This window comes from Gouania willdenowi, chromosome 9 (genome assembly GCF_900634775.1).
Source record: "Gouania willdenowi chromosome 9, fGouWil2.1, whole genome shotgun sequence".
Lineage (NCBI taxonomy): Eukaryota > Metazoa > Chordata > Actinopteri > Blenniiformes > Gobiesocidae > Gouania > Gouania willdenowi.
Genome location: NC_041052.1, coordinates 40,804,142 through 40,831,517, shown reverse-complemented (window position 1 = coordinate 40,831,517; position 27,376 = coordinate 40,804,142). Strand labels below are relative to the sequence as shown.

General features: G+C 37.5%; 1 protein-coding gene across 5 annotated transcripts in view; it reads right to left on the bottom strand.

The window, feature by feature from the left end:
* LOC114469208 (tight junction protein ZO-2-like) overlaps window positions 1-27,376 on the bottom strand; it is an 80,544-nt gene that overhangs the window by 40,945 nt on the left and 12,223 nt on the right. For 4 of the 5 annotated variants that reach the window (XR_003674739.1, XM_028456474.1, XM_028456477.1 and 1 more), the window contains exons 1-3: window positions 12,692-12,922; window positions 6,736-6,789; window positions 152-276 (exon numbers count right to left, since the gene is read on the bottom strand). Coding sequence is in view for 4 of the 5 variants with exons in the window: in XM_028456474.1 (XP_028312275.1) it covers window positions 152-276; window positions 6,736-6,789; window positions 12,692-12,907 (395 nt within the window). In the remaining variant the exon portion in view is untranslated. Of the gene's footprint in view, window positions 1-151; window positions 277-6,735; window positions 6,790-12,691; window positions 12,923-27,376 lie in introns of those variants that run through there. The other variant, XM_028456475.1, reaches the window with a different exon arrangement.

The window sequence follows — 27,376 nt, the reverse complement described above, 5'->3', positions numbered from 1 at the left end:
TATCATTTTTTAACTAAAAAATAAACATGATAAAACCCCATATTTTAATGCTTTCATTTGTTAATTTTACTCTCTCTCTCTCAAGTACCCCCTGTAGTGTCATCGCGTACCCCCATTGAGAACCACTGGTGTACAGGATGGCTTTACTTACAACAGCAATCCATCGGCCGGCCCCCCCTGCAGCACATCAGACACAATGATTGACGTCTCTCCACTCTCCACGTTAGGGTTGTCACGGCCACCGGACACTGCGATGCCAAAGCCCATCTTAGAGTCCTGCAGTGAAACACAAGTGATGTTTAGTAGACATTGATCTGAAAACAAGCGCCTTGGTTTTAGTTCTAGTGTCTTTGTTGGCTGAGGGGCCGACAGGAAGCACTCATGGGAGGATTTAAAACACAGCAGAGTGTTTGGTTTTACATAACAGAGCATTTTAGCCTCTGGGTGGATAAATACAGTAGAGGAGCAGCGAGTTCCTCTAAGGAAACACTTGGTTACACGTCAGTGAGCAGCAGCAGAATGGAAGCTCAGAAAACACGGATTCTTCAACCACAAAGTTCAGTAATTTCCCTGTGACTCAATAAAGACTAATAATTAAAGAGTACATGTAGTGTAAATGTATAAAACAATAAATGTGTTTAGTGTATTATAAATAAACCTTTCTTAGGCCGGGCTACTTTGTTCTTGTTGTTGTTGTTGTTGTTGTTGTTGTGTACACTAGTAAAAATCACTACTCCGCTGTTATTCAGGAACGGATCGGGCTGATATTTTGTAGTTATAATCTATGGATGTGTACGTATGAACGCTCGGGGCCCGATTTTTGATTTGGGGCCCAGGGGAAAAAAACCAAAGTCGATTTATCCTTTATTTGCGAGTCAAATATTACAACGGTTGGTGGTACCGAATCATTGCCACATACCAATATATAAATGGGGCCCATTACCCCGTACGTGTCACGGGGGCGCCCAGGGCCCCATTTTTCAAATGACTACTATTCCATTAGTTCTTGTTAGACCAGAATGCAGTTTGATATGATTACTCTATGAATGAATATGATGAGAAGCTCAGACTCCTTTTTTTTCCACCCCTCATTTCTGGTGATTTCTAAATTTAACATAGTTGTGTGAAATATTGTTTCAAAGGTAATTCAACGTAGATTATGATTATGCCTCACACAATTCGATTAGAGGCCCGAGGGCCCACCCCCTTTTTTTGTCAATTTTCATTAAAGTCATTTTATCATTTATTTGTGAGTCAAATATTGCGACAGTTGGTGTTACTGAATCATTGACACATACCAATATATGAATGGGACCCATTACTTCGTATGTGCCACGGGGGCGCCATTCTTCAAATGACTACTCCTCCGTTAATTCTAGTCGAATCGAGCTGTAATTTGATATGGATATTCTATGAGCAGATGTCAAGAGCTTCTCAGAGACCTTTTTTTACTTGGTATAACCGAGTCATTTGACTAAATTCTCTGGTACATGGTACGTGCTATTCAACGCGGAGACGTTCCGCGGGCCCGGCCGTAGTTCATCAGTAGTTATTTTAGAAAAAAAAAAAGGTGCACATATTTTGATTTCAGATGTAACTTTTGCTTTGCGCCCATTAGCTTAGCCCACAGATCCCTCTCATAGCAGCTCGGCTTGAAGTGGTCCTCACATACCACCCTATTACGTCAGGACGTAAACGTTTAAAGTGTGTAACCCGTACCGACATTATGGAGCCAACGTCTGGATAACTCTGACTTAGTGTCATTATTTAGCTCAAAGAGGTTTTTCTCTTGTTGTTATAGCAACCATTGGCTTTACATTCCACCATTGTTCAGAAACTGTAGACCAACAGAACACTGTTGCCGAGCAACAGCTAACAGGAATCAATGAACGTGCGTCATATACTGACTAAAAATACATAGTTTATTCCCCAAGGTATAAAAACATTCTAATAAGTCATTTTACCATGTTTTTTATTCTTTTTTTTTATTTAAAAAGTGCACATATTTAGTTTTTTGGTAAATTAATAAACATATTTTTTTGTTATATGCATGACCACTACAGGTACCCCTTTAAAACCCAATTCAGAGCGATAACTAAATCTGAAATGCAAGGTTTGCTTTAGAACCTGCAAACATTGAGGTTGGCATCCTCAGTGCACTGTAGAAAATGAGTTGTTTTCTTAATGAAATATGAGTGAACCCAAAACGAACAAGCAGGTCAGAAAATGAATGGAAGGATGAGTCAACCCCAAACGTTTTTTTTTTTTTAGACATTTTCAGACAAAACCACAACACATCGAAGTAGAAAAACAAAAATGTGACTTTTAAAATGTGTTTATTATCACTATCAAATATGCAAGTGACAAACTGAACATAAAAAATTAAAATAAAATATAAAGTGTGAATTTGTTGTTGAACTTTGGGAGAAAAAGTTTTGTTTTATCTCAATATGGATCTAAATGCAGTGTTTAGCTGTGTTTAATTAAGCAATGTTGTTAATTAGGCCTTTATTTAAGTATTACCTTATTAAAAGGACATGTTAAATTACCTTGTTATACTCCATGTTTATTTGTTTTTCTGCAGAAAAAGAGCCTGAGAAGATTTTTGTGCCACGTAAATCTATTATTTATAGAAGAAGTACTAAATTAATCAATTCATCATTTGAAAATGGATAGATTAACGATTAACAAAGGAATTGATTACTGCAGACCTAAATCTACACTGTAGTGTAATGGTAATGTATTTAAAGGTTGACCACTATGATGTGGTTTATTCTGGAACGTGAATGTTAGAGGATGTGGTCTGATGTTACTTTTCCAGTGAAGTCCATTGATGATAAAGTTCATTGGGTACAAGCTGCCTGAGGGGGGGTGAGCTGGGTTCATAGAGTTTGTTTTTAGTTTCCATGCACCAGATCAATATCCTCTACCCGTAATAAAACTATCTATAACTGGAGATACAGATGTTTGTTTGTAGACGAAACAAAGAGTTGGGCTGTTCATGTGTGTAAAAAGCTAAAAGTGAAGCTAAAAGCCATGTCACCACTGAACTACTAACTATCTCTACTTAACCAACCATTAAAGTGTCAGAACCAAACTTAACATCTGTTCATGGCAAGAAGAGAGAACTTTGGATACATTATGTGATTTTTGTGGTTTTCTTGTGTCACCATCCTAACTTTAGCTAACAATGGCCACGTTTACACGAGAGCTTTAATTCGCCTTTAATTCAGAATAAATGTTAAATCCGATTTATAATGACCTTGTAAACACCTAGAAGGAAAATAGTTATTCTGAATTAACTTAAATCTGAAGTAAGTGGCTGGTTTATTCTGATTTTAATTCTGAATGAAATACATCCTCAATCTTGTAAATGTTTAATTCCGCTTTAAATTAATCCTGGTCATTCTGCGGTGACAAGATATTCCAAGATGGCCGCCGGAAGCAAGCATTGGACTCGAGCCGAGACTATTTATTTAATAAAAGCCTTATCTGTGTGGGTGTAACTATTCATCCATTAGATCAATGAATGGATTTATATTCCTATGATCCGACTACATCGATCTGTGCTCGGCTAGTTGTCCTTCCTGATGACATTAATCGATCTAAAATGGTTTTAAAAGGTAATCAATGGATTCTATAAATAGAATAGAAATAACTCATGTGATTTAATCTCATCAAACTTTATATGGATGTGTTTTAAAAGTTATTTTAATAATAAAGGCGTTAGTGTGTGTGTCGTCGTGGCCCCACCCCCAGCAGAAAACAATCAAACAAGAGAAGGTGGAGAAGGAGAAATGGATGGAACCACCTTTGCGTCCAGAGAGTGAAATACTTTTTTTTTTATCACAGACGTAGATATTCTAAAGCTGTGGTTCACTGTGTCCACCGTCCACCACCAGACCCTTCAGCAGCAGCACATGTAGCGTTAGCTCGTTAGCATTAGCTCTGCAGAAGCCTCATGATAACCGTCATGTTAAAATGTTCAACCACTGCTCATTTAACCTGAACAAATGTTGGTTGCATTATTTATGTTAATATTGTATTATTCTGATGTGTAAAAACAATCAGAAGACTGATGTATTTTTTTATTGTATTGAATATTTGAATTGAGAGCAGAAAAGTTAACATTCTCTTAAATTAAACTGAAGTATTGGTTAGACTTTGTTCAAATACAATGTGGATACATTTGACATTAATTGTTGTTTACTTGTTTGTTTATGTCCATTATTAATTTATTAGAAATCTATGAAAGCTCACGTATACTGTCCAGTATCCAGGGATTTATTTCACTCACACTGTACACATTATTATTATTTTGTCTAGAAAGGCACTGAATCGATTTCAAATTATTACATCGTTTTGGATCGAATCGTTAATAACAAATCGTGATTCGAATCAAATCATTGCTAAAACAAATCGTTTCACCCCTACTTAGAAAACTTGGATATAATAAAAACAGTGGATGCATAAAAGCGTAAAAGAAGATATTCACACGGATATCAGCAAAAAAAAAAAAAAAAACGGTCTACTACTGCTACTACTCTCTTTCTGGCCACCTTCTACTCTTAAACATGTTCATAAATGATTCCTTACCCCTTTAGCACTGAATATCTGTAAAAGTCACGTTTTTCTATTAGCTCTGTCTGCTAGCACATAGCATCTCTTCTTCACTGCTAGAATAACTGCATGCCAACCGACCACTGGGTTACCAGCGCCCTCTGTGACTGTTTTTTTTTTTTTTTTAAGTCCAATTGTTAAGGCACAAAATACATTTTCAGTTGCACTTTTAAAAAGAAAAATAACTATTATGTAGTTTTCCATTGTTTACTATAGAACCAGAATTTAAATTAATAGGCTTCTTCTTCATTTGTATTATTCCTTTATTTATTCCATTCAAGATTTATTTTTAGTTAAATTGCATTGTTTTGAATAGTTTATCAAGGAATTCTTTTGACAATGAAAAATAAAAGGAAATAGTACAGTATAGAATATTTTTCAGTCATCATTAGTCTACAGTCCCATTTTGTAAAATAAATCGTGAGAGAATCATATCGTGAACCCAGTATCGTGAATCAAATCGTATCGGGAGTTGATTGAATCGTTATATCCCTATGTAAAGCTTTTCTATCTTCCTCCTTCTTCTCAGCTGACCAACGTGAAATAATACTTATTAATTATGTGATCTTCTATGTTGTAGCCAAAAATAAAAGGTTTGTTGTGTTTTTTATCTAAAAGCGTGGATACGTCACGTTCTGCCCCTGTCCAATCAGAATCCTTCCCAACCCCTCCCCATGGTGGAACAAAACACAACTGTATTTTTTTGAAGCATGATACATCAGAAGTGAGAAAATGATTCTTGATGTCTCCGAAATTTGTGGCAGCTGTGTTTTTGAGCACATTTCAAGGCAAGGCAAATTTATTTGTATAGCGCATTTCATACACAAGGCAACTCAATGTGCTTTACATGATAAAACATTCAAAAGCTTAAAATCAATAAGAACATTTAAAATCATCAGTAAAATCAATTAAAATCATCAACAAAGACATTACATCAACAACATGACCATAAATCTCTCTCTCAATCATACGCAGTAGAGAAAAAAAGTGTCTTTAACGTTGATTTAAAAATGTTCACATGTGATGCTGACTTCAGCTCTGCTGCAGTTTGTTCCACTTCTTTGCAGCATAACAACTAAAAGCAGCATCACCATGGTTACTGTGAGCTCTGGGCTCCACTATCTGACCTGTGTCCATAGATCTGAGAGACCTGCTAGGTTCATACCTCGACAATGAAGAGACAAATCTTCCATAAAACAATTTCAGTCATTTCTAAATGTATTTTCACATGACAAAAAGTGAAAAAATAACATTAAAAAACGTTTTGACTTTGCAATTAATGTTGCGCAAAATTGTCCATAACATCAATAATATACATGACAGAGGTCTTAAAATTATCCCAGTCCATTCCAAAATCTCGATTAATTTTAGTTTTTTCAATTTTGCCGGAAAATTAAGAGGTAATGTTGGTTCGGGGACTGTATTTATATAATAAATATATAACATAACAATAATTGTGTCTTGTTGCCAAAAATTTTTTTTCTGAGTTTGAGGAATGAACTGGGAAGATTCTAAAACCTGAACTAATACTCTGCTGTGTATATTAACAATGTTATGGACAATCTTGCGCAAAATTGTTAGCAAAGTCAAAATATTTTTGACTATTATTGTGTCACTAAATAGATTTAGTAGCAACCCAGATTGTTTTGTTGAAGATGCGTCTTATCATTGCTCACATTTTGGTCCCAAATATGATATAAACAAATGTTTTGAAGTAAAGTAATTTGACAATTTTGTGTTTTTGATCAATCACAACAATCGTCCTAAGGGTATATCACTAAAAAGCTTCTAAAAAAAACACCTCTACAACCAATTCCTGTGACCACAAGAATCTGTTTCTTACTTCTTATATATAATACTTTGGAGAAAAATACAGTTGTGTTTGATTCTACCATGGTGAGGGGGATCTCTCCAAATAAGGCCCATTTGAGATATGACCGTTAACCTATAAAGTAGAATTGAAAAAAGGCAAATAAACGTGTTTTCCATGTGAACCTCAATTTAGAATTACAATCTCCATGTAAACACGACGCAGAACACTTTAATCCTGAATTAAAAAAAGATCATGTAACCGTGGCATCATCTTAGATTTGAGATAATCGCTCCCTGACTCACCCGCTGCAGAGTGACGGTGTACTGCTCCCAGATCATCTCCTCCGTCCCTGAGCTCTGTGAAAACACAAAAAGTTCATTTTAACACAACTATTTCAATAGAAGCCAGGTCACACGTTAAACAAGCCAATAGTGAGTAAAATCTTTAGTATGCAGCGGTGTATTACTCTGACAAACAAGCAGAAACCAATGTTGGTAAAATTACTGTTTGATGAATTGTCTTTTGAGCGTAAGTTGCTGCGTATTAAAGTTGTTCTTGGACGCATACATTGACAATTTTACATTCCTTGTTGGAGAAAAGAATGTTAGCCGATTTAAATGCTTTCTAAATAATTTGTTCCTTACATTAATAACCAGCTCTACTCACTTAATTAAAGTCTTTGTGTAGATTAGAATCTCTCACAATTATATTGTTGCCGTGCAGCGTTGGGGTCGATTACATTTTTCAGTTACAAAGTTACGATTACAGCGACCAGCATTTTCTCCAATTAAAATTAAATTACAATAATCCCTTATCCTCAGAAAGTCAGTTAATATTACATTCTCAATTACTAAAGTTCTATTACAATTAATCACAATTACTCAGCCTGAAATAGATAACCTAATAAAAGTTAACCTTCCTCTTGTGTTAGCTTTCTGTTAGCATCTCTAAAGCTAACAGGTCCTAAATCAACTGTAAAATACACCAACAACAAATATCTATGATCTAATTTATTTCCTATCTGTGTATTAACTAGTTAGGCTCAGGTTTATAGGTTTTAATATTGTTTGTGTGGTCTGAACCTTATTTTTGTGTCAGTACACAACTAGATTTATATTTTTGACTACATATATGTAGAATTGTACATAGAACTGTAACATGGTTCCACAATTTTTATGAATTTTAATGGAAATTACAATTACAGTCAATTATCTGAACTCAACGACAGCAAATGATTTTTAAAATTACAATTATATTACACTATAATTGTAATTGATTATCAATTACGCGATTATAATTATAACTGACCCCAACCCTGGTGCCGTGCCATGTCCACCCATTCAATCACGTCAATGCACTCAGTATCAGCCACATTCATTATGACCACCTGCCAAATATTCTAAACAGAATACTTGTTTTTCATTAACTTTGAGGACAGAATGTTCACCTGCTAACACAGACACACACGCACACGCACACACTGACAGGATCCGGAACCCAGAGAGCATCAGTAGTGCTAATGTTATGACAGAGTGAATTCCCTCCCACGGACAGGATCCAGGACAGAGAGACTATATTATAACAGTGTGATTCACCTCTTCCTTTATTCAATCACTGTGATGCAGTTAGTTCAAATGTCTGCTTTGAGCAACAGAAAGGACTCATCTGTTCTAAAATGTAGGATAGCTTTAACTACTAAGTTAAAACATGACTAAGTAGCGCTGGGCGGTATACCAGTGGTATATCAGTTAGTACCAAATACAGGTTGTTTTTTTATGATAGGAGTTTTTAAAGACCGTGTAAAGCAAATTCAGCCATTTTCTTCTAAACACACTAAATAGTTCATAAATGTATTCCTTAAAACACGTAAAAAGCCATTCAACCATTTAGAATGTAATTGTAGAGCTTGGCTTCACAAACTTTGTTTCAAATTTCTATGTTCAGGATTTAATGGGCGGGTCAGAAATCATAGCTGCATTACGTAACAGAGCCATCATTAGCATTAACTAGGGATCGACCAATATGGGTTTTTTTTAGGGCCGATGCCAATACCAATTTTTTTCCATCAGCCTTAGCTGATGAACGATACAGACTGCTGATTTTCTTGAACCGATAGTTGGAGCCGATACGACTTTTGCTCCCACAATTTACATCATAAAATTACACAATGATGATAACAAATGGTACAAGTCTCAATTAAAAAAAAGGAACATTTATTGAAATTAAGGAGAGGTAGAACGACACCAAGTAAAAAATATTTAACAAATAATAAAAACAGGTGATGTAGAACAAGAACAAGTAAAAATAGAGTAAGACAGATTGAAATATTATGAAAGAGAACTGTTTGTCCTTGTCCTGAAAATAGCTTTGACAAAAGTTGGCCTGACTGAAGATATATTTTATTAACAGGATTATTGAGTATAAATATATATAATTATAGTATTAAACACAAAAGTAAACCATGAATAATAATCCATTCCAACACAAACCCAGAACATAAATTAAATCAAAGTTTTAAAAGCTCTCCTTCTCAACGCAGCGCTGAGTGAGAAGCAGAGAGAGAGAGGGACACACATGCACATGCCAAACCTCCAGCCAGCTGCTTGTTACATACGACAGCAGCGCGCATCGGCCGATGCCAATACACGTAAAACACGCAAAAATCGGCCGGCCGATGAATCAGTCGATCACTAGCATAAACCGGACCCTGCTGCTGAAGCACACCAAACTTCTGCGGCCTCCAGCGGGCCCAATTTGGCCCCTAGCAAAAACAAACCACATATTCAGACTCAGGGGAATATAACGTGTCCGCTGGTGACACATTTCCATGAAATTAGCACTTTTAAGGTGCTTTCACACATACGTATAGTCCGGTGGACTCGGTGCAATTCAGGTGGTGAATCTGCAACAATGTTGCATTTTAATTTGGTCATTCTATTTGCCAAGCGCAACAAACTTTCTGAACAAAGTCACGCAGGTGAAACGGTCGGTCGCCAATTGGACAGAATACTTGAGCCTCCAATGCCGTGACAATGTGGTGCTGCCCTGTCACTACTGACAGTCACGCTGTCACATCCTGTATTTGGTCTCTCTTCCTATGTTTTCCAAAAGAAATCCCAAAACAATCCCTGCAAAAAAGTCATTAATAATAATTCAAAATAACCCATAATAATAAGAATGTGTAATATGTGAAGATATGACAATATATACGCAGATAAAACAGAGCAGTCAAATGTGCAGCCATCGCTGATCATGTGAACAGTTTGGGAAAACAAAGATGAATAAAATAAATGAATGATGTGGGAGAAATACGGAAAGGAGTGAGGAAATGTGACATGTTTTTGTGTGCTGACAAAGAGACTCTGAAATGGATGGATGGATGGATGGACGGATGGATGGATGGATATTTGTGTGTGTTGCTGCTGGAGCACTGGGTTGTGAATGTGTGATCATGCACATTTACCGTGGCGACAGACACGCAGCAGCAGCTGCTGTCACTGATGGAGTTGCTCCAACACACTTGCTTCAACGTAAAGTCCTATGTTTGGTCCTGGTTGCTTTCTCACATGTTAAAGACCACACCATGCTTCACTTGAGCCGAACCGTGACCTACATCTTCTCCCATTGGAAAAACAACGGGAGAAGAACTATTGACGCTGGCGCTGCTTTCACACTGCTCTCTCCCAGGACACAGTGGTGGTGCCCTTCACACGCGTGGGCGTGGTTCCAGTGCCTCTAACCGACACGCCCCCAGCGTCTCAGAGCAGAGAGAAGTGCTTGTTTTTCCAGGATTTTGAGAACTAATTTTAAATTCTAAGCAATTTTTTTCATCTTTCAAATTTGCCTCAGTGGTAGGGCCGGGACAACAAAAAATATGTCGACGCAAAATGTGTTATCCGACCAAAACAAAGATGGCGGTGCCGGAGAATAACTAATGTGAGTGGCTCCTCCGAGTTTCAAAAGTGCAAGGTAGTGAAGGCACGCACTCGTTCGTCAAAGGTAGCTGTTCCCCGTAACCCTCGTCCTTTATCCCCGGTGTGACCGGGGCAAGGAGGAAACACCCGCAGTGACATCGGTGGCAGCAGCAGCACTCGCACGAGCGCACACGCAATGAAAGAACACATTTACATACCACTGTGATACCCTAGTAGTCCATCCTGATTTGTAAATTAAACACAATTTAGTTTCCTGTACACATAGGCATCTATTGGAGTTTTTCCTTTAAAGTCTGACCTTTTATTTTTCCCTTAAACTTCCTAAAGGACAACACACACACACACACGCACACGCACACAGACACACACACACAATTCTTAAGGTAAAAGGAAAGTTTATTTTAATGCGACTTCTGACTTTGAATGCATTATTTTGTACTTTTATAATCTTACTTGAACTTTAATTTGGAATTCTGAGTTAAAGAGCAACAAACATATTGCAATGTTAAGGAATTCATGTTTTTTTTTTTTTTTCATTCAGTTGTAAATCAACAAGTATACATTACTTTTAGTCAATTAATGGGGAAATAATCAATAATTGAATCGAGTCAGATCGAATCAAAAATGAATCGTTAGATTAATCGATGCATCAAAAAAAATAATCGCGAGATTAATTGTTTAAAAAAACAATCATTTATCCCAGCCCTACTCAGTGGTCAATGACACATGAGTTTGTCACACCACAGAAACATAACATAAATGTATTTCTGCTTTACACGGACTTTAATATACTGCAAAACTAGGGAGTATAGCATCCGTAGCATCACGGAACATTGTTTGAAAGGGTCGATGTCAAAATAACTACGTGGGGTTAATCAACCCAATTTCCCGATTCAATTACAAACTGATTTTCAATCATTAACGACTATCGATTAGATTTTTGGATTATTGCTGATTATCGATCTTTCATTTAACATCAGTCAGCTGCTGAATTATTTGACATATTTTTAGATAACTTAAATATTGTAGTGCTTCTCAAAGTGTGGGGCGCGAAAAACAGGAGGACATTTTCAATTTCATGCCAATCTTCTTAAACATCTTTCTTCATTGACAATAAAGATCATTTATACACTAAACAAAACACCTACACACAAAGAAAGTAATAGGGATGTCCCAATACAACTTTTTCACTTCCGATATGATACCGATTTTGCAGCCTTGCGTATTGGTCAACACCAATATTGATCCGATACGTTATCAGCACAAAATCATACATACTTTTATCACTTATTTTGTAGTGTGGAATGTTAGAAAAGGTTTGATCAAGTGATGTCACTCAAACAGAGAACAATAATCAGCAACAGTAGGGATGAAAAAAACTGACCCATTTATCAATAACCTATCCGGTACATACATTTTAACCTTCAACATAATATCTACAGTATTCTACAATTAAATTAATATAATGTCATATATATCGGAGATTTTAGATGCAGTCCGATAAAATCCGATATTCGTTTTCTGGCTGTTAACGGATCAATATCTGATATCAATATCGGATCGGGACACCCCTAGTAAATAATAATGAGAACCTAAAAAATTTGCATAAATTACAAGAGCATTAAATTATTAGATTGTATTAGATTTGGACCAGAAACAAAATGTAATGTGAAACTAAAGCTGAACAATAAATAAACTTTCAATAGCTGACTTAAAAAATAAAATTCTTAAGCTTTTTCATCAGATATTGCAAACTGATTCTTTACTTCCTGTATTTTTGACTTTAGTCTTTGAGATGTTTTTGAATCAAGCTTTTTTTCCTCTGGTCCTTATTTTGAATAGGTAAACAAAACAAATAATTATTGATATCAGCTGATATGAAACACTTATATCGTGATACATTTTCCAGGCATATCGCCCATTTCTAATAGATAGTTTTGTAAAATGCTGTCATTTAAATCTTTGTTCACACTGCCTTGCACTGTATACAGCTAAGTAAGTAAAAGTAAAACTAAAGCCAGACTTTGGACAAAACTCGACTCAAGTGCCGACAATAACACACTTCATCCATTTAGCCTTTTTCAGCCCAAATGCTATATTTAAAACATCATTGAATGATACAAATCTACAGGTCAGTTTCAGCCCTAGATAATACAATTCAGCCAGAAAAACATGAATCAAATCAAAGCATTCCATTCTCACAAACATGTAATGTTGTCCCATGATGACACAATGTGTCATACATGCAAATACGATGTGCACAATCCTTCCACACTCAACACGTCCGTCCATCCATCCATCCATCTATCCATGTGATTCCCACCAGTTGGAGCAGACAGGACTTCCCAGTAGGTGCGTAGACAACCACCAGGCTGCCCTTTAGCCCCCTCAGCTGAATGCTGGCCCCCTCTCTGCTGCTGCTGCCTCCCTCTTCCTGGCAGACATCCGACGCACCCAACCCGCCCGCCCTGGCATGCTTGCCCTGGTGCCAGCTGGGGTAGCTGGCACAGCAGCTGGTCTGCAGCCACTCCAGACTCATGGCTAAATGCAGAGGCTGATGGGAAACCAGTCCCCTTTTAACCAAATCAAGCCCCCCGATGAGCTAAATCCAGCGCTAGCATGGTCCAGCTCACTTTAGAAGACATCTCCCAATCAGCAGGCGGACTTCCTTCATCAGCTAGCTCTAAAGCACTTCGCTCTGTGTTCTACCTCCAATCTGGATAAGCCTGTGGAGCGGAGGATTAGCTTAGCTCCGGGAGGGAGGAGAGACTAAAAATAACAGCAGACTCACAGTGCCACCTCCTCCTCCTCCTCCTCCTCCTCGTAGCCGACGAAGAGTCCTGAGTGCTCCCACTGCACTCCTCCACTTCCTGTGCAGGCTGGAGGACATGAGCAGGTAGGATCCGGAGCAGTCTGACGCCTCCATCCTGGATCTGCTCTCCAGCACATGATTGTGCTGCTTTTACCTCTCCCTCCCTCGCTCCCTCGCTCTCCCTCTCTCATACACATCCATTCATTACATAAAACCACAGACAGTGAAACAAGGCAGAGATCAGATACTGAATATTTGGTGAGAAGGATGTAGGATGGTACGAGCAGGGCTTTAAAACCAGCTTTATGAAGACAAAAGATAAGTTTGCCCCTGGATGTCCAACACTGATAAAAACTCATCTCCGAACAAATGCTCGCTCAACTTTTTTCCCCAGATAACTTTTAGATGAAAGAAGTTTTTTAAAAAAAGCTTTCTCATCCCGTGTGATTAGGGATGCACAATAATCATCAAACGTTAGCAACAAATGAGATGTTTTAGTCTCGTCTAACCCAGTGGTTCTCAACCTTTTCAGCCCACGACCCCCAAAATAAAAGGTTCCAGAGAGCAGGGACCCCCACTGTAGCTGAAGGTGGTTGAACACAGACATGAACATGTGGAGACAGGACCATCTATAAGGGGGAATAAAGGGGAGAGATTTTTGGGGTCCATCCATAAAGTCAGTAAAATGATGGTCCATTGTTCTATGAATCTGTGATAACCACATTTATTTATTCATTTGAATAATATCCACTGTTATCCAGGAAGTTTATTATTATTTATTTGGGCCATAAGATATAGCCATAAATAAATCCATGTTTTAATCAGAAATAAAATGGGTTAAAAGTGATTAAAAATTGTGGAAACGGTGGTGAAATGGGATTTTAAAAAGCACAGACATCGGTTAAAAGTTTCTAATTAGAGTGGGCAGAAAAAGTGGTAAGAAGGGTTTAAAGTGTCAATATTGGCTTAAAAGTGGCAGAAATTGAGGAGGGATGGGGGGCTTGGGGGAAATTTAAAAGGTAGGAACAATGAGTTTAAACTGGCAATTAATGGGCATGACAAATCGTGAATGTGGTTAAATTGGCAAAAATAAGCATGAATTATGGTGAAAAGAGGTTAATGGGTCAACATGTGTGACATTAGGTGGAAAAGTAGTGGAAACGGTTTATAAGTGCTGAAAATGTCTTGAAAGTGGAAAAAATGGAAAATTTAATACAGAAATAGGAGTAATGCAGAAAAATGCAATAAAAGGAGCAAAAATTTGGCAAGAAAAAGTGATGAAAATAGGCTAAAATGTGGCAAGTTTGGTGTAGTTGTAGAAAAAAGGTAAAAATAAGCAAAAATGGAATCAAATTGTTCAAAAAATATTCTTAGTTTCCTGAAGGCATCTGGCAATCCTCTCCCAGAATCTCGCGACCCCTAATGGGGTCCTGACCCAAAAGTTGAGAAGTCACAAATATATCACAAATAATCATTAACCAATGCCAACACTAGAAGACACACAGGAATGAGAGTGCTATACTCCTATATCAGAGACAGGTGTTTTATACATTTATTTATGAAATCATTATAAATTGAATTAACTATATCAGAAATAGGCGATATTACTGTCTCATTGATGTTATTGGCCGATATTTGCCATAAAATGTTGGGCATAGGGGCCACCGACGCTGTGATTTTGATCCTCTACGACAAAAATAAGCAACTTTTAACACAACGGGGCCACAAAAATGTGTTTGTTTGATTAGAGGGTCACATGATCAACATTCATGTCAGCATTTAGAATAATGAGTGATATGAGCATTAATACAGGAAAGTACAAATAGTTTTTATAGTAATTTTGTGTTTTTCTTTCATTCTGTGTATGTTTTTTTGTTGTATTACTCATTGTGAGGCATTTTGTGAATCTTTCCTGTAAAATATAAGTTTTTTTTAATCATATTGTGTATTTGTGTGTGAGTATTTTTTGTATATTTCTGTTGTTGTTTTGCTTGTTTGTTAGTACTGTGGGTTTGCTGAGTAATTTTTCCTGTTTTTCTTGTCTTTTGGTGTACTTGTGTTGTCATTTTCTGTAACTTTGCATATTTTTCTGAGTAATTTTGTTTATTACTGTTGTCGTTTTGTTCATTTTGGCAGTAGTTTTGTGTGTTTTTGGAGTAGTTTTGTGTGTTTTTGGAGTAGTTTCTGTTTTTCCTCTTGTCTTTTGCTGTATTTTCCTGCAACGTTATAATTCTTTGTATGTACAGTATTCTTGCTCTTGTTTTGTGTATTATTCTGTCATTTTGTACATTTACTTTGGGGGCCGCATAAAATTAGGCCGAGGGCCGAATGTGGCCACCGGGCCGCCAGTTGCCTATGTCTGCCATACGCAGTGTAGAGGGATTTCCTGTTGTTTTTTCCTTTTTTCATAATAATAGTTGCAAACTTGGACACAAAAGGAACTTCCAGGTGTGCATGTGTTATTTTAACTCTTTTAAATCTGCATAACATAGAAACACAAACATCAGCCACTGTCTATTTACTACAGGCGATTTGCTCGGATGCTCTTGCCTTCACCTGAGGACCTCGAGGACCCCTGCAGCCACTTAACTGCCCCAATGTTGCCTGTGTGCATCCTCCACTTTGTAAGCCATAATCACCATCCAATAAAAAAATGAGCTTCATAATCTAAATAAAAATTATGGGGCGGGGGTCCCATTATTACTGCTGGTCTCACATAATACCTGATTTAAATTTGAAAAGCACGTCTTGGAATCAGTCTTTTGTATAAAATGTTACTTCTCGTCTCTACTGAGTGTGTGTGAGTAAATATTAGTGAATGACTTATACCAAACATGAGTAACACTCTACATTCATCGTGAACTTTTGGCTTTAAAGTAAGTCAGTAACAAAGATTTTAAAAAACTAGCTTTACTTCACAAAATGTGGCCTCAAAATGCATGAAATGATGTTTCAGAATGTTATAAATTTCAATGTTTTCCTGTGGGATGTCCCATTTTATTTTGTTTATGCTGTTACAGTGCTATCTAGTGGTGGAAAAATAATATTTTCTGTGTTTTCAGACCTGACTTTTCAATACGGGTCATTTCCTGTCAAAACCAGAAGTCCTGGAAGGTATTCTCTGATGCGATCACACCACCTAGAAATGTCGTCTTAACCTCCCTTTTGTGGTCTAACACATTGTCTGCAAATGTTTTCAGTTCGTAAACAGTGTTATGTGTCATTTTACATTGTAACATAGATGTTTTGTATATATTTAACTAGCTCACAAGCTAACCGCTAACATGCTAGCTATGTTAATCGACCTGCATTACATGAATAGAGAAATGGTTTGTTTGTTGCATAACATTGAAAAGTTATTACATTCTGTATTGTTACAGTTTCAAATATTCAAAACAAAAACGGCACTTTTTCCATAAATGGAAGAAAATAGAACCTCATCTTCAAGACATATGGACAGTTTTTTAACTTGAGTTTTCTACCATTTCTTAAATCCCAGCCCTAATGACAAACTGTGCAGAAGTGGGCCTTATATAAAAACTATATGTGAGAGTAAAACAGCTCAAAGCTCTGTAAAGAATCTGATCCTGATACAGTTATCCAGAAGAACAGACTTTTATATTTAATACAGTTCAACCAAAGCTAGTTTAATGAGGAACGTTTTCCTTCTCTCAGCGATAACGGTGAGAGAATGAAAGTATTGGTGACGAGGGAGTGAGACTTTCATTAAGATTGAACTTTAATCTTCAAAGCGCGTGTGAGAGCGAGGGTGAAGCTCTGGAGACGAATCTATCTCTGCCACTGACCTCCTCTGCCCTGAGAAGAGGACACGTCAGCAACAACCCATGGCTGGAGCGCCAAGTGTGGACTTCAAATCACAAGCACTCCTCAGCTGTCTGTCAGATAACAGCAGCGTTTCCACGTATGTGTGTGACACAGAGCACGTGACAGAGGATGATAATGGTGGCCAGTTTTAAGCATATAAACTTCAAAACTAATTGGAAACCTAATTGTGAATGTGGTTAAAAATACTAAACCAGTGTGGCATTAAAAAAACACTCATTTAAATCAGCGCTATGTCATTTAAAAAGTAGGAACAATTCATTTAAATTGTAAATAATGGGCATGAAAAATCATGAATGTGGTTAAATTGTCAAATATAATCATAAACTAGGCAAGACCTGTATTCATAAGGCGAATACGTACAGTATTTGGCAACTGAAGATTGAAAAAAATTGGCAAAAATGACAACTTGTATCTGGATTTCTTGAAAAGTTTGTTCTTTTCACTAATTAAAGTGAAATTAATAATGCAGGAAAAACAGAAGACTGACCTTGACCTTAAATATGACTTTGAGCGAAGGTCAAGGTCATACATTGAAAGGAAATGTTGTTCAATGGTACCAGTCTGAGCACTGGATCTCAATTTGTGGCCAAGTTTTTTTGTGACATCATGAACTTTGACCCCTACTGATTATTTTACTGGTAGGTTGTACAGCTTTGGTCCAATGAAATAAAATACTCCACATGAGTTGAGCTTTTCATAACTGTAAACATCAAACTTGTACAATAAATATTCGTAGAGATATGGAAAACTATGGTTTTTGACACTTGACGCAACCGTGACCTTGACATTTTGGCTCCAAAAAAGGTCAACTGCACATCCTTGACATTGTTCCTATGAGGTGACATGTGTCATTAGTGCTGCATTAATTGCCAAGGAGGAGTTTTATGACAAAGGAGTTGTGGAAGAAAAATAATAAGAACTCCAACAAGAACGGTGAAAAGAGGTTAAAAGTGACAATAATGGGTCAATATATGACATTAGGTGGAAAAGTAGTAAAGATTTTTAAGTGCCGAAAATGTCTTGAAAGTGGAAAAAAATGTGCAGCAAAGGCATTGAAATGTGATGTAGAAGTGTCAGAAACGGGAAAATTGTAACAAAAATACATTAAAAGGAGCAAAAATATGGCAAGAAAAAGTGATGAAAATAAGTTAAATATGTCAAGTTTGGTGTAGTTGCAGAAAAAGGGTAAAAATAAGCAAAAATGGGGTCATTGTGAAAAAAAATATTCTTAGTTTCCTGAAGTCTCACGACCCCAAATACGGTCGTGACCCAAAGGTTGAGAACTGCTGGTCTGATTAAACAAACAGGACACTAGAGTCACATATAATTATTTACCAATGCCAACACTAGAAGACACACAGGGATGAGAGTGCTATACTCCTATATCAGAGATATTATCGGCTCACTGATGCAGGCATTATGCCGTATACCAGGGGTGTCAAACTCATTTTAGTTCAGGGGTAGATGGCATGAAGAAGAGAAGAAGAGCAAAAAATCCACACTTAAACCATTAAACCACACCTTCAACCATTTCTGACAAGAACACTGGTTCTTGTCAGCAGACAGATTTTACTTGGGTCAGCATTAATGAGCAGCAGTGGATCCTGGTTGTCTGTATTTACAGCACTGAGCTCTTCTTCTCTTCTTCATGGCGTCTACGAAACAGCAGAGTTGTAACTGTCGCCCCCTGTGGTCACAGATTTTTTCGGGGCACGGATTTTGTTTAACTTTTACTGATTTTTAGATCAACACAAAGCAGCACAAGTTGTAATATTGACTGAAAAAGCTGCTAAATGAACCTGAATGTTTCACCTACTATAGAACTCAATGGACTGAAAGTAGCGGTTGGCGTCATCAATGACGTCATTTCAACATGGCAGCGGACAGGCTCTCAAACAGTAAACTAGTCCCATTTTTAAATGTTAATAAAACAAATATGGTGCAAAATAATGTGTTTTTTTAGGCACAGATCTACTGATTAGTAAAAACAGTGGAGGATCTCTTTAAGGGAGGCACACTTTTTCACAATGTGGACATTTTTTCTATTTTCAGGAATAGCATTTGAAGTGTTCTAATGTTCTTACTAATTTAGTATAAATACAGGGGGAAACAATTAATGACCATACTTGCCTTTATATCATTTGTTATATCTGTGAAAGTTACGTATTCTTTGGTTGAGCAATAAAAATAACAAAAACGTGTGCCACCATTTACTGATGTTAAATTGGCGATAAGGAAAATTTGGAAAACTTACTTATACCATTATGTTGTGAACCACCCTATTGTATACCGTACTTGCTTCATATGGAAGTGATGGTGGACTAATCACTTTGCAGTGTGTGTGTGTGGGGGGGGGGTATTTATCACCTGAGGCCGGAGAAGAGGGGCTGACTGGGCTCATCATCATTAACCCAGTGGTCAGAGAAGGGTTGTGTGTGTGTGTGTGTGTGTGCATGTGTGTGTGTGTGTTGTGAGCAGGGTCAGAAATACACATTTCTAATGAGTTGAAAAAGCTTTGAAGTGGAAATGCAGCTCAGGCCCAGAGCCTGAGAACAAACAAGGCTCAGACATCCAAGTAGTAAAAGTCCACCACACACTAGTCCAGATCTACCCCCAACGGACAGGGACCCCAATCAGCCCCTCCCCCCCATGCTGAGGCTGAGCCGACAGCCAATCATCTAACCCCCTGACGTACACTGCTCATTTCAGCAGAATGATTAGCACAGCAGGGTGAGGGGGGGGGATGTTGTCCTGCAGGCCTTTGGTAGGAAATAAATAAAGGTTCAACACACGCATAACTCTGCTTAGAGCACAACTAAGTTTAGATAATTTACTTTGTAAGTGTAATTGCCATGAACATTCTATAAAAATTGTCAATTATAATTTAATGTTGAACTGTGGAACCATGTACAGTTCTATGTACAGTTCTATGTACAGTTCCATACAGCTTCTCAACAACTACCGGCCGGTGGCGCTCACACCAGTGGTGATGAAGTGTTTGGAAAAACTGATTATGGAATCACATCATGACTTTCATAACCCCCAGCTTGGACTCATACCAGTCCTACAAGGTAAACAGATCAACAGGGGACACCGTGAACGCAGCGCTACACACAGCGATTTGAGTCCGCTTACCGGGATGAGGTGCAAAAGCTGACTGTGTGGTGTAGAGACAATAACCTGGCCCTGAACACATCCAGAACAAAGGAGCTCATCATATGTAAATTTTTCAATCTTGTATTTTAGACTGTGCCTACTTAATTTAATTTAATATTGTCATATTGTGCTTTTATTATAACAAAGTTTTTATATATATTTTTATAATTTTTTGTCTTTTGCACAGCATGGCCTGCATCTTACCTTTCGTTGTACTCGTTGCAATGACAATAAAGCGAATCTATTTACCTGAAAACGTAACTGTAACTGAAAATTGTATTTGACCCCAACCCTGCACAAAGGGTTGTTTTTGGCACCTTCTGGTGGACACAGCATGTCTTTAAAATGCTGGCATCAGGAAAAAGAGAAAAACCAACGACAATATTTTAAATATTTTCCTTGATGGACATCCTTTTTAAACTTTTTTCATTTTAGTTAGCATGCCATGGCATGAGCGTGTACGCCAAAACACACACAGCAGAGAATTTAGGATGAACATGTTGTTGGACATATCCAATCAAACCTAGCTTGAAGGACAATAAACTATGGTAATCACCTGAGAATCTATTAATGAATTCAAGACGCAGGTGCATGCATTTACTTTAAGAGTTTAACCCTTTCCGTGTTTAAACAATTCAGACAGTTCGTGTCAATCCAGTGTTTATTTGACTTTTACCGCATTTGATTTCCCCATTTGAGAAATTAGTGTTTTGCAAATGGGGGTAAGCAATGGCACTGTAGGAGGTACTTGGGAAATAAAAAAAATGAAAGCATTAAAAATATGGAGTTTTATAATGTTTATTTTTAGTTAAAAAATTATAGTCAAATGATCTTGATCAGAACATGAACTAAAAACATAAAAGTCAGTCTTGGTCTGGCACCAGGTGGGAGATGACTGGAAATTATAAAAACTAGAAATAAATCATTCAGGATGAACTAAATACTGTTTTATTCACTTATTTACAATTCTTTATAATGTGTGGTATCACTCATTCATTCCAATATTATGATCTATAGTTGTTTTTTCACACAATTTTGAGAAAAAAATGTTGTAGTCGGACAAAAGTGGTACTTGGATTCAGACATAAAAGAAAGGAGGAACTTTAGCCAAAAAACATTGAGAACCACTGTTTTAAATTATTTGCAAAAAGAGGGTCATGAATCTTGAATGTTAAACAGGTGTTTTCTAAGTCTAGACGACAGAGAGTGGTACGCAGGATACTTGAACTGGTCAGTATGACCTTAGAACATTACAATAAACATACTGTGACATCATCATAATGAGTTAAAGCCACTCAGTGAGGACACACACAGCGTGCACATTCCAACCCACGTTTATAGACAACAACACACAAGCACTGGCTGTGGGAACCAGTTGAAGCCAGCCAGCAGGAGGCTGCAGCAGCATTCATACACACACACACACACAGAATGCAAACAGTAGATCAGTGAATGTGACAGCACAGAGTGGTGTCACCACTCTACACTTAACAACTACGTTCTCTCATTGCTTCCTTTATATCTGCAGACTGGAGGACACTGGCTTCACAAAACTTCAATTCCCGTAATTCCAAAAACATTCTAGTCATAACAGATCCTGTTTGTTCATGTGGATAAAACTAGAAAAGTTAAAAAAGGCCTAAGCAAAATGAGTCAAACAATAGCCATAATCCAGAAGTTTTGTCAGTCGCACAGTGGTATAAAAAACTCTCCAAAATGTTGGCATAAAATGTGTTTCTGTGAGATTTATGAATGAAATGAGCACATGTTGATATTCTACTTGGTCACTTTCTTACGTGATATGTTTTCAGAACTCTCAAAGGTGGAGAATCAACAGAGATAAAAAGCCTCAGTGTGCTTCAGGATTTTAACGCTGTAGGTTCCAAATGCATTTGGAGAAACTTGGAAGTATACTTCAGTAGGAACGCTCATCGTCCTAACCATACTAATAGTATATAGTAGGCAGTATATACTTGAGTATGTAGTGTATAGTATGGAGTATGCCATTTTGAACACAGGCCAGGTGATGAGTGGACGTTTCCTCAGTGAGTGATCAAGCTAATAGCACTAGCATCTCACACAATGCTTCACATCAACAGCTCTGAGTATGGGCCAAACACAACGACCCAATTAACCAGGCCATAAATATCCTCTGGTATCACTGTACTTCCTGTTCTACTTCCACAAAAGTAGAAACGGAAGAAGTAAAATAATAATGTTGCTCATGTTGCCATATTAATAATCTACAGGTGGGACTACAGATCAGTGGTTAGACATTGTATGCTGTACAGACAGGTTTGAGAGACAGCCACTAAGCAGAAGACATAAGGATAAAGTGAAAGTGACAGAGCTGAAGATGTAGATGTTAACAGAGAGTGAAGAGGATGGACAGGATTAGGAAGGAGTACATAAGGCTGTGATGGTTTGATCAAGTATGTAGGAACAATAATAACTATGTAGGAAAAAGGACACTAGGGATGGAGCTACCGGGCAAGTGGAGAAGAAGAAGTCCAGTGAGTAAGTTGATGGATGCAGAGAAAAAGGACATGAAGGACATTGGTGTGAGGAAAGAGGACAGGAGGCAGATGATTATCTGTGACAACCCCCAACTTTTCATGTTATTCTCTCTTACTGTTGTCAATGGCCAATTCCATCTCTTTGATGAAGCCTCCGTTTATCAGTCTTTCTGGATTTTTCTTTTTAAAAACTTTTCGGACATTTTAGATACCAAACATATAGTCATGACAAATTTACCCTTGAACCTTCTCCTTCTATTAGACCGGGGTGACAACCTTAGCTACTTCTACCACAAACAGGTCTTCACGATCTACTTGTGTGTGTATTATAATTAAGGATGTAACGATTAATCGTAAGGCAGTTAAAAATCGATTCATTGGTATCAAGGTTCATATCGATTTTCTGAAAATTGAATTCTTTTAAACAGCAGAGGGCGCTCTATATTTATCCTTCTCTTGTCCAAATGCTGTGGCGGTGGGGGGAATCTGCTACTACTTTTTTCTAGCCGCCTTCTACTCTTAAACATGTTCATATGTTACCCCTTTAGCACCAAAAGAATATCTCTAATATTACGTGAATATCTGTAAAAGGCACGTTTTTCTATTAGCTCTGTCTGCTAGCATAGCATCTCTTCTTCACTGCTAGAATAGCTGCATCCCAACCGACCACTGTGTTACCGCGCCTTCTGCTGGTCCAAACTAATATCTGACATAAATACAGTGCAGACAGGTTTTTTTTTTCTAAAGTACAATTGTTAAGGCAGAAAATACATTTTCAGTTGCACTTTTAAAAAGAAAAATAACTATTATGCAGTTTTGCATTGTTTACAATAGAACCAGAATTTAAATTAATGGGCTTCTGCTTTTGTATTATTCCTTTATTTATTTCATTCAAGATTTATTTTTAGTTAAATTGCATTGTTTTGAATAGTTTATCAAGGGATTCTTTTGACAATGAAAAATAAAAGGAAAATAGTACAGTATTTTCAAGTTTTTTTCCCCCAAAAAATAAAGGAATATTTTTCAATCTGAAATAAATCGTGAGAAAATCGTATCATGAACACAGTATCGTGAATCGAATTGTATTGGGAGTTGGGTGAATCGTTACATCCTTAGTTATAATTGTAAATAATTAGATTTAATATTTACACTATCACAATTATTATTATTATTATTATTGCTATTACAATTATTCAATAATTGTAGAATATTAAGGCAAGGCAGCAAGGAAAATTTATTTGTATAGCGCATTTCTTACACAAGGCAATTTAATGTGCTTTGAATGAATAAAATGTGCAACAGAACAGTTTGAAATCAATGAAAAAATTAAATTAGCAGTAAAAACAATTAAAATCAGCAGTAAAAAATTTAAGCAGAAGAGAAAAATAGTTCCTTTAACTTGGATTTAAAAATGTTCACATTGGATGCTGCTGGCAGTTTGTTCCACTTCTTTGCAATAAAATACAAAAATAATATTGAAACAGTAACACTTAAAAACCGAGTTTGATTAAAATACATTCTAAAAAAAGAACAATGAAGAAAAATATTTTGAAAACAAAGTTTGTAAGTTATACAGAGTAAAATGTAGCCTTTTTGTTTATCATGGCAGAAACAAAACTGTGTATGTGACGGTCTACAGTTTGTTTCCAGCAGCACCTCAGATCATCTCTCATCAAAGACACACAACGAAAATCATATCTCATGGTGCCAGTCAGTAGCACACAGAGCATTTCAGTATGTGTAGCTCACTTTGTTCTTTAGAAGAACTTCAATGGCTACCACACACGTAGGTTGTCTGAAGATGCTGATAATAAACATACCTGGTCGGGTTAGTGCGAGCGAGTGTGTGAGCGTCTTTAGGGCTGGAGGAGGGTCTTCTTCTACTTATTATTAGAGGTTGTCAATGAACAGATTAGTGCGCTAGCGTCCCCTCAAATTGAGGTCAGAAGCTGAATTGTTAGGTTTCATTTCTGGTAAACGTGACTGTGCCATTTTCATTCATTTATGAAGTCTTGCAGCCCACGTGCGCGACCAACACAAGAGGCCTCCGCGATCGACCGGTAGATCGCAATCCTGTATTAGATAATCTATTAGATGAAGACCAAGCAAGGAGGGAATAGGACCTCCCAATCCACCGATGACATCGCCCTGGCCTTAGAAGAACCACATCAAACCCATTCTCAACCTTTACAAATAGCATGTCTAATGTGCATGGACATCAGCAAAGGCACTGTGGTCTGATTAGCCTAACTGACCGTTAAACAGCAGATGAAATTGCTAGGTCTGAATTATGAAGCTTAAGACAAAGATCTGTGCTTCTTTTATCTTTCTACAGACTAAAGGATGGAAGCTGGGGTTCAATGAAAGCCAGAGGTCCAATACGGCATCTCATAGCAAATATGAATGAAAATATTAATTTTTTTAAGAAAAAACCTTTCTACATGAACAAGCATCAGTGAAGGTGGGGAGTAAAGACTTCCTTTTATTGAGAACTTTACTGGCAGAACCAGGCTCAGGGGTGGCAACCATCTGCCTCGACTGGTTGGAGTTACTGTACCTTGTGTTTTACAGCATTTATTGCTGCACTAATCTTCTATAGGAGCTTTTACAGGAGCTTCAAATCTCTTAAATGTGCAATCCTGAATTATTATTGAACGCTAAATAGGCAGCCAGTAGAATGGCACGTGATTGACACATTCAGTGCTACCTCAGGTTACTGTCGGGTGCATATTGAGTTGAAAGAGGTTTTCATCATTTGTGTGTTTGTGTGTGTGTAAGACACACAGCCAGTCAGGGTGTGGTAGGAGTGGTAACAGGAAAGAGATACTTCTGCTACAGGAAGTGCTCTGTAAACCATTGCATTCTCTTCCTGCCATTTTCCAGATAACATTCCCTAAAGTCACACAGAGAAAGACACCCACAATCCCTGAACCCTGGGGAGGTGAACCATGGTCCACCCACAAACAGAGCATGAGCTTTCAAACAGGACTAGGCTCTCCAGAGCACCTTATCTCACATCTCTTTATTCTGCATCAGATTGTAATTATATAATCCTGAAGAAACAAACTCTTCCAAAATAAACAAGGCCAGTCCACAGCTCAGAGGATGTTCACCATCGTAACGCAAAAACTATCAGGTCTAGTTCTTAACTTTTGTTGTGTTCATGTCTTGAAGCATATGTAGTTCAAGTCTGTAATACACAGAGGCCCTGCTCCTGTTTAGCAGTCGTTTCATTATTCATTTCCCTTAAACACCCCTAACCCTGTCCATTCTCAGTAAAGACACATTGAGCATCACTAGATTTTACCTGAACTTGTTTTTAGAAACTATTACTGAATAAATCAAATTTCTAAAATGAAAATTACAAGATCAACATTTGGAGGATGAGTGTAGAAAGTAGGAAAACTACTGCCATCAAGTTTTCAGACAATCTTAAAGGGAAACCCAACAAGCCCTTAAAATTCTCCAGGTTACCTCAAAATTTTATTAGATTACAATTCAGGGTGCTGCGATTCAATTATTCAACAATTATCATTATTTTCGATGTATCTCCCCCCCATTCAAGGTTTCTTTTTTCCTCACTTTGTGCCTTTAAACAAGGTATATTGGAGTCAGTATTAAGTAAACTAACCAAACAGATGTATCACCATTAACTTTAGTTATGTCAGATCATTAACACTAGCATGCCCAAGGTTTTCTTACTCCTGTTGCCCTGCCCAGAGGCCGCCAAATGACACTCATTTGCAACTCAGTGGGCCACCTCTCTTATGTAAATAAAGCCATTCGATCGGAATGTGCAGCTGGGCAGTGACAAACTTTGGGGGTTGTGTAAATGATGGCCAGTGTTGAGAAACCAGTTTCTCCCAGGTAGATGTTTGTTAATCCAAATAACATTATATGGAATTATTGGATAAGAATGGCCAAATTAATATGAGCCATGTGTGTTGTGATCAATTAATAAACCACAATAAATAAAATTAGAAAAAGAAAAACAGTATTTACAGTATTCACTATTTACCTTTATTGTTTTTGAAAAGTGCTTATAAATAAAATGTATTGTTGCTATTTATGGTAAAGCGAGATTTCCGAGTGTGAAAAGGACTGTTTGCTGCAATCTCTGACGTTTGGGGGTCTTTTGTTGCCAACTGCATCACTTCGTACAACCCAGGCAGGCACATCACCATAGATGAGCAACTTTTTCCAACTAAGACTCGCTGCTGTTTCTTGCAATACATTGTAACGAAGCCGGACAAGTTTGGTATCAAGTTCTGTGTGGCATGTGACCTTAAATCCAAGTATGTGTGCAAAATCATCCCATATCTTGGCAAAGACCCCAGTCGTCCACCTGGGGAGAGATTGTCTGAAAATGTGATGATGAAGCTTATGGAACCGTTTATGGACGAAGGAAGAACTGTTACAACCGACAATTTTTTCACTTCATTGTCACTAGCACGTCGACTGCACAGCCGGAAGACCACCCTCCTTGGCACAGTCAATAAGATTCGCCGGGAGCTTCCAGATTCAGCTAAAAAGAATTTGGCCCGTGAGGAATTCAGCACACAAGTGTTTTCAACCTCTGGTGCCACACTGACTGTTTATGTGCCCAAACGAAAGAAGACTGTCTGCCTCCTCAGTAGCGTGCACAGCGTGGTGGAGACTGAGGCTACTCGGAAAAAAA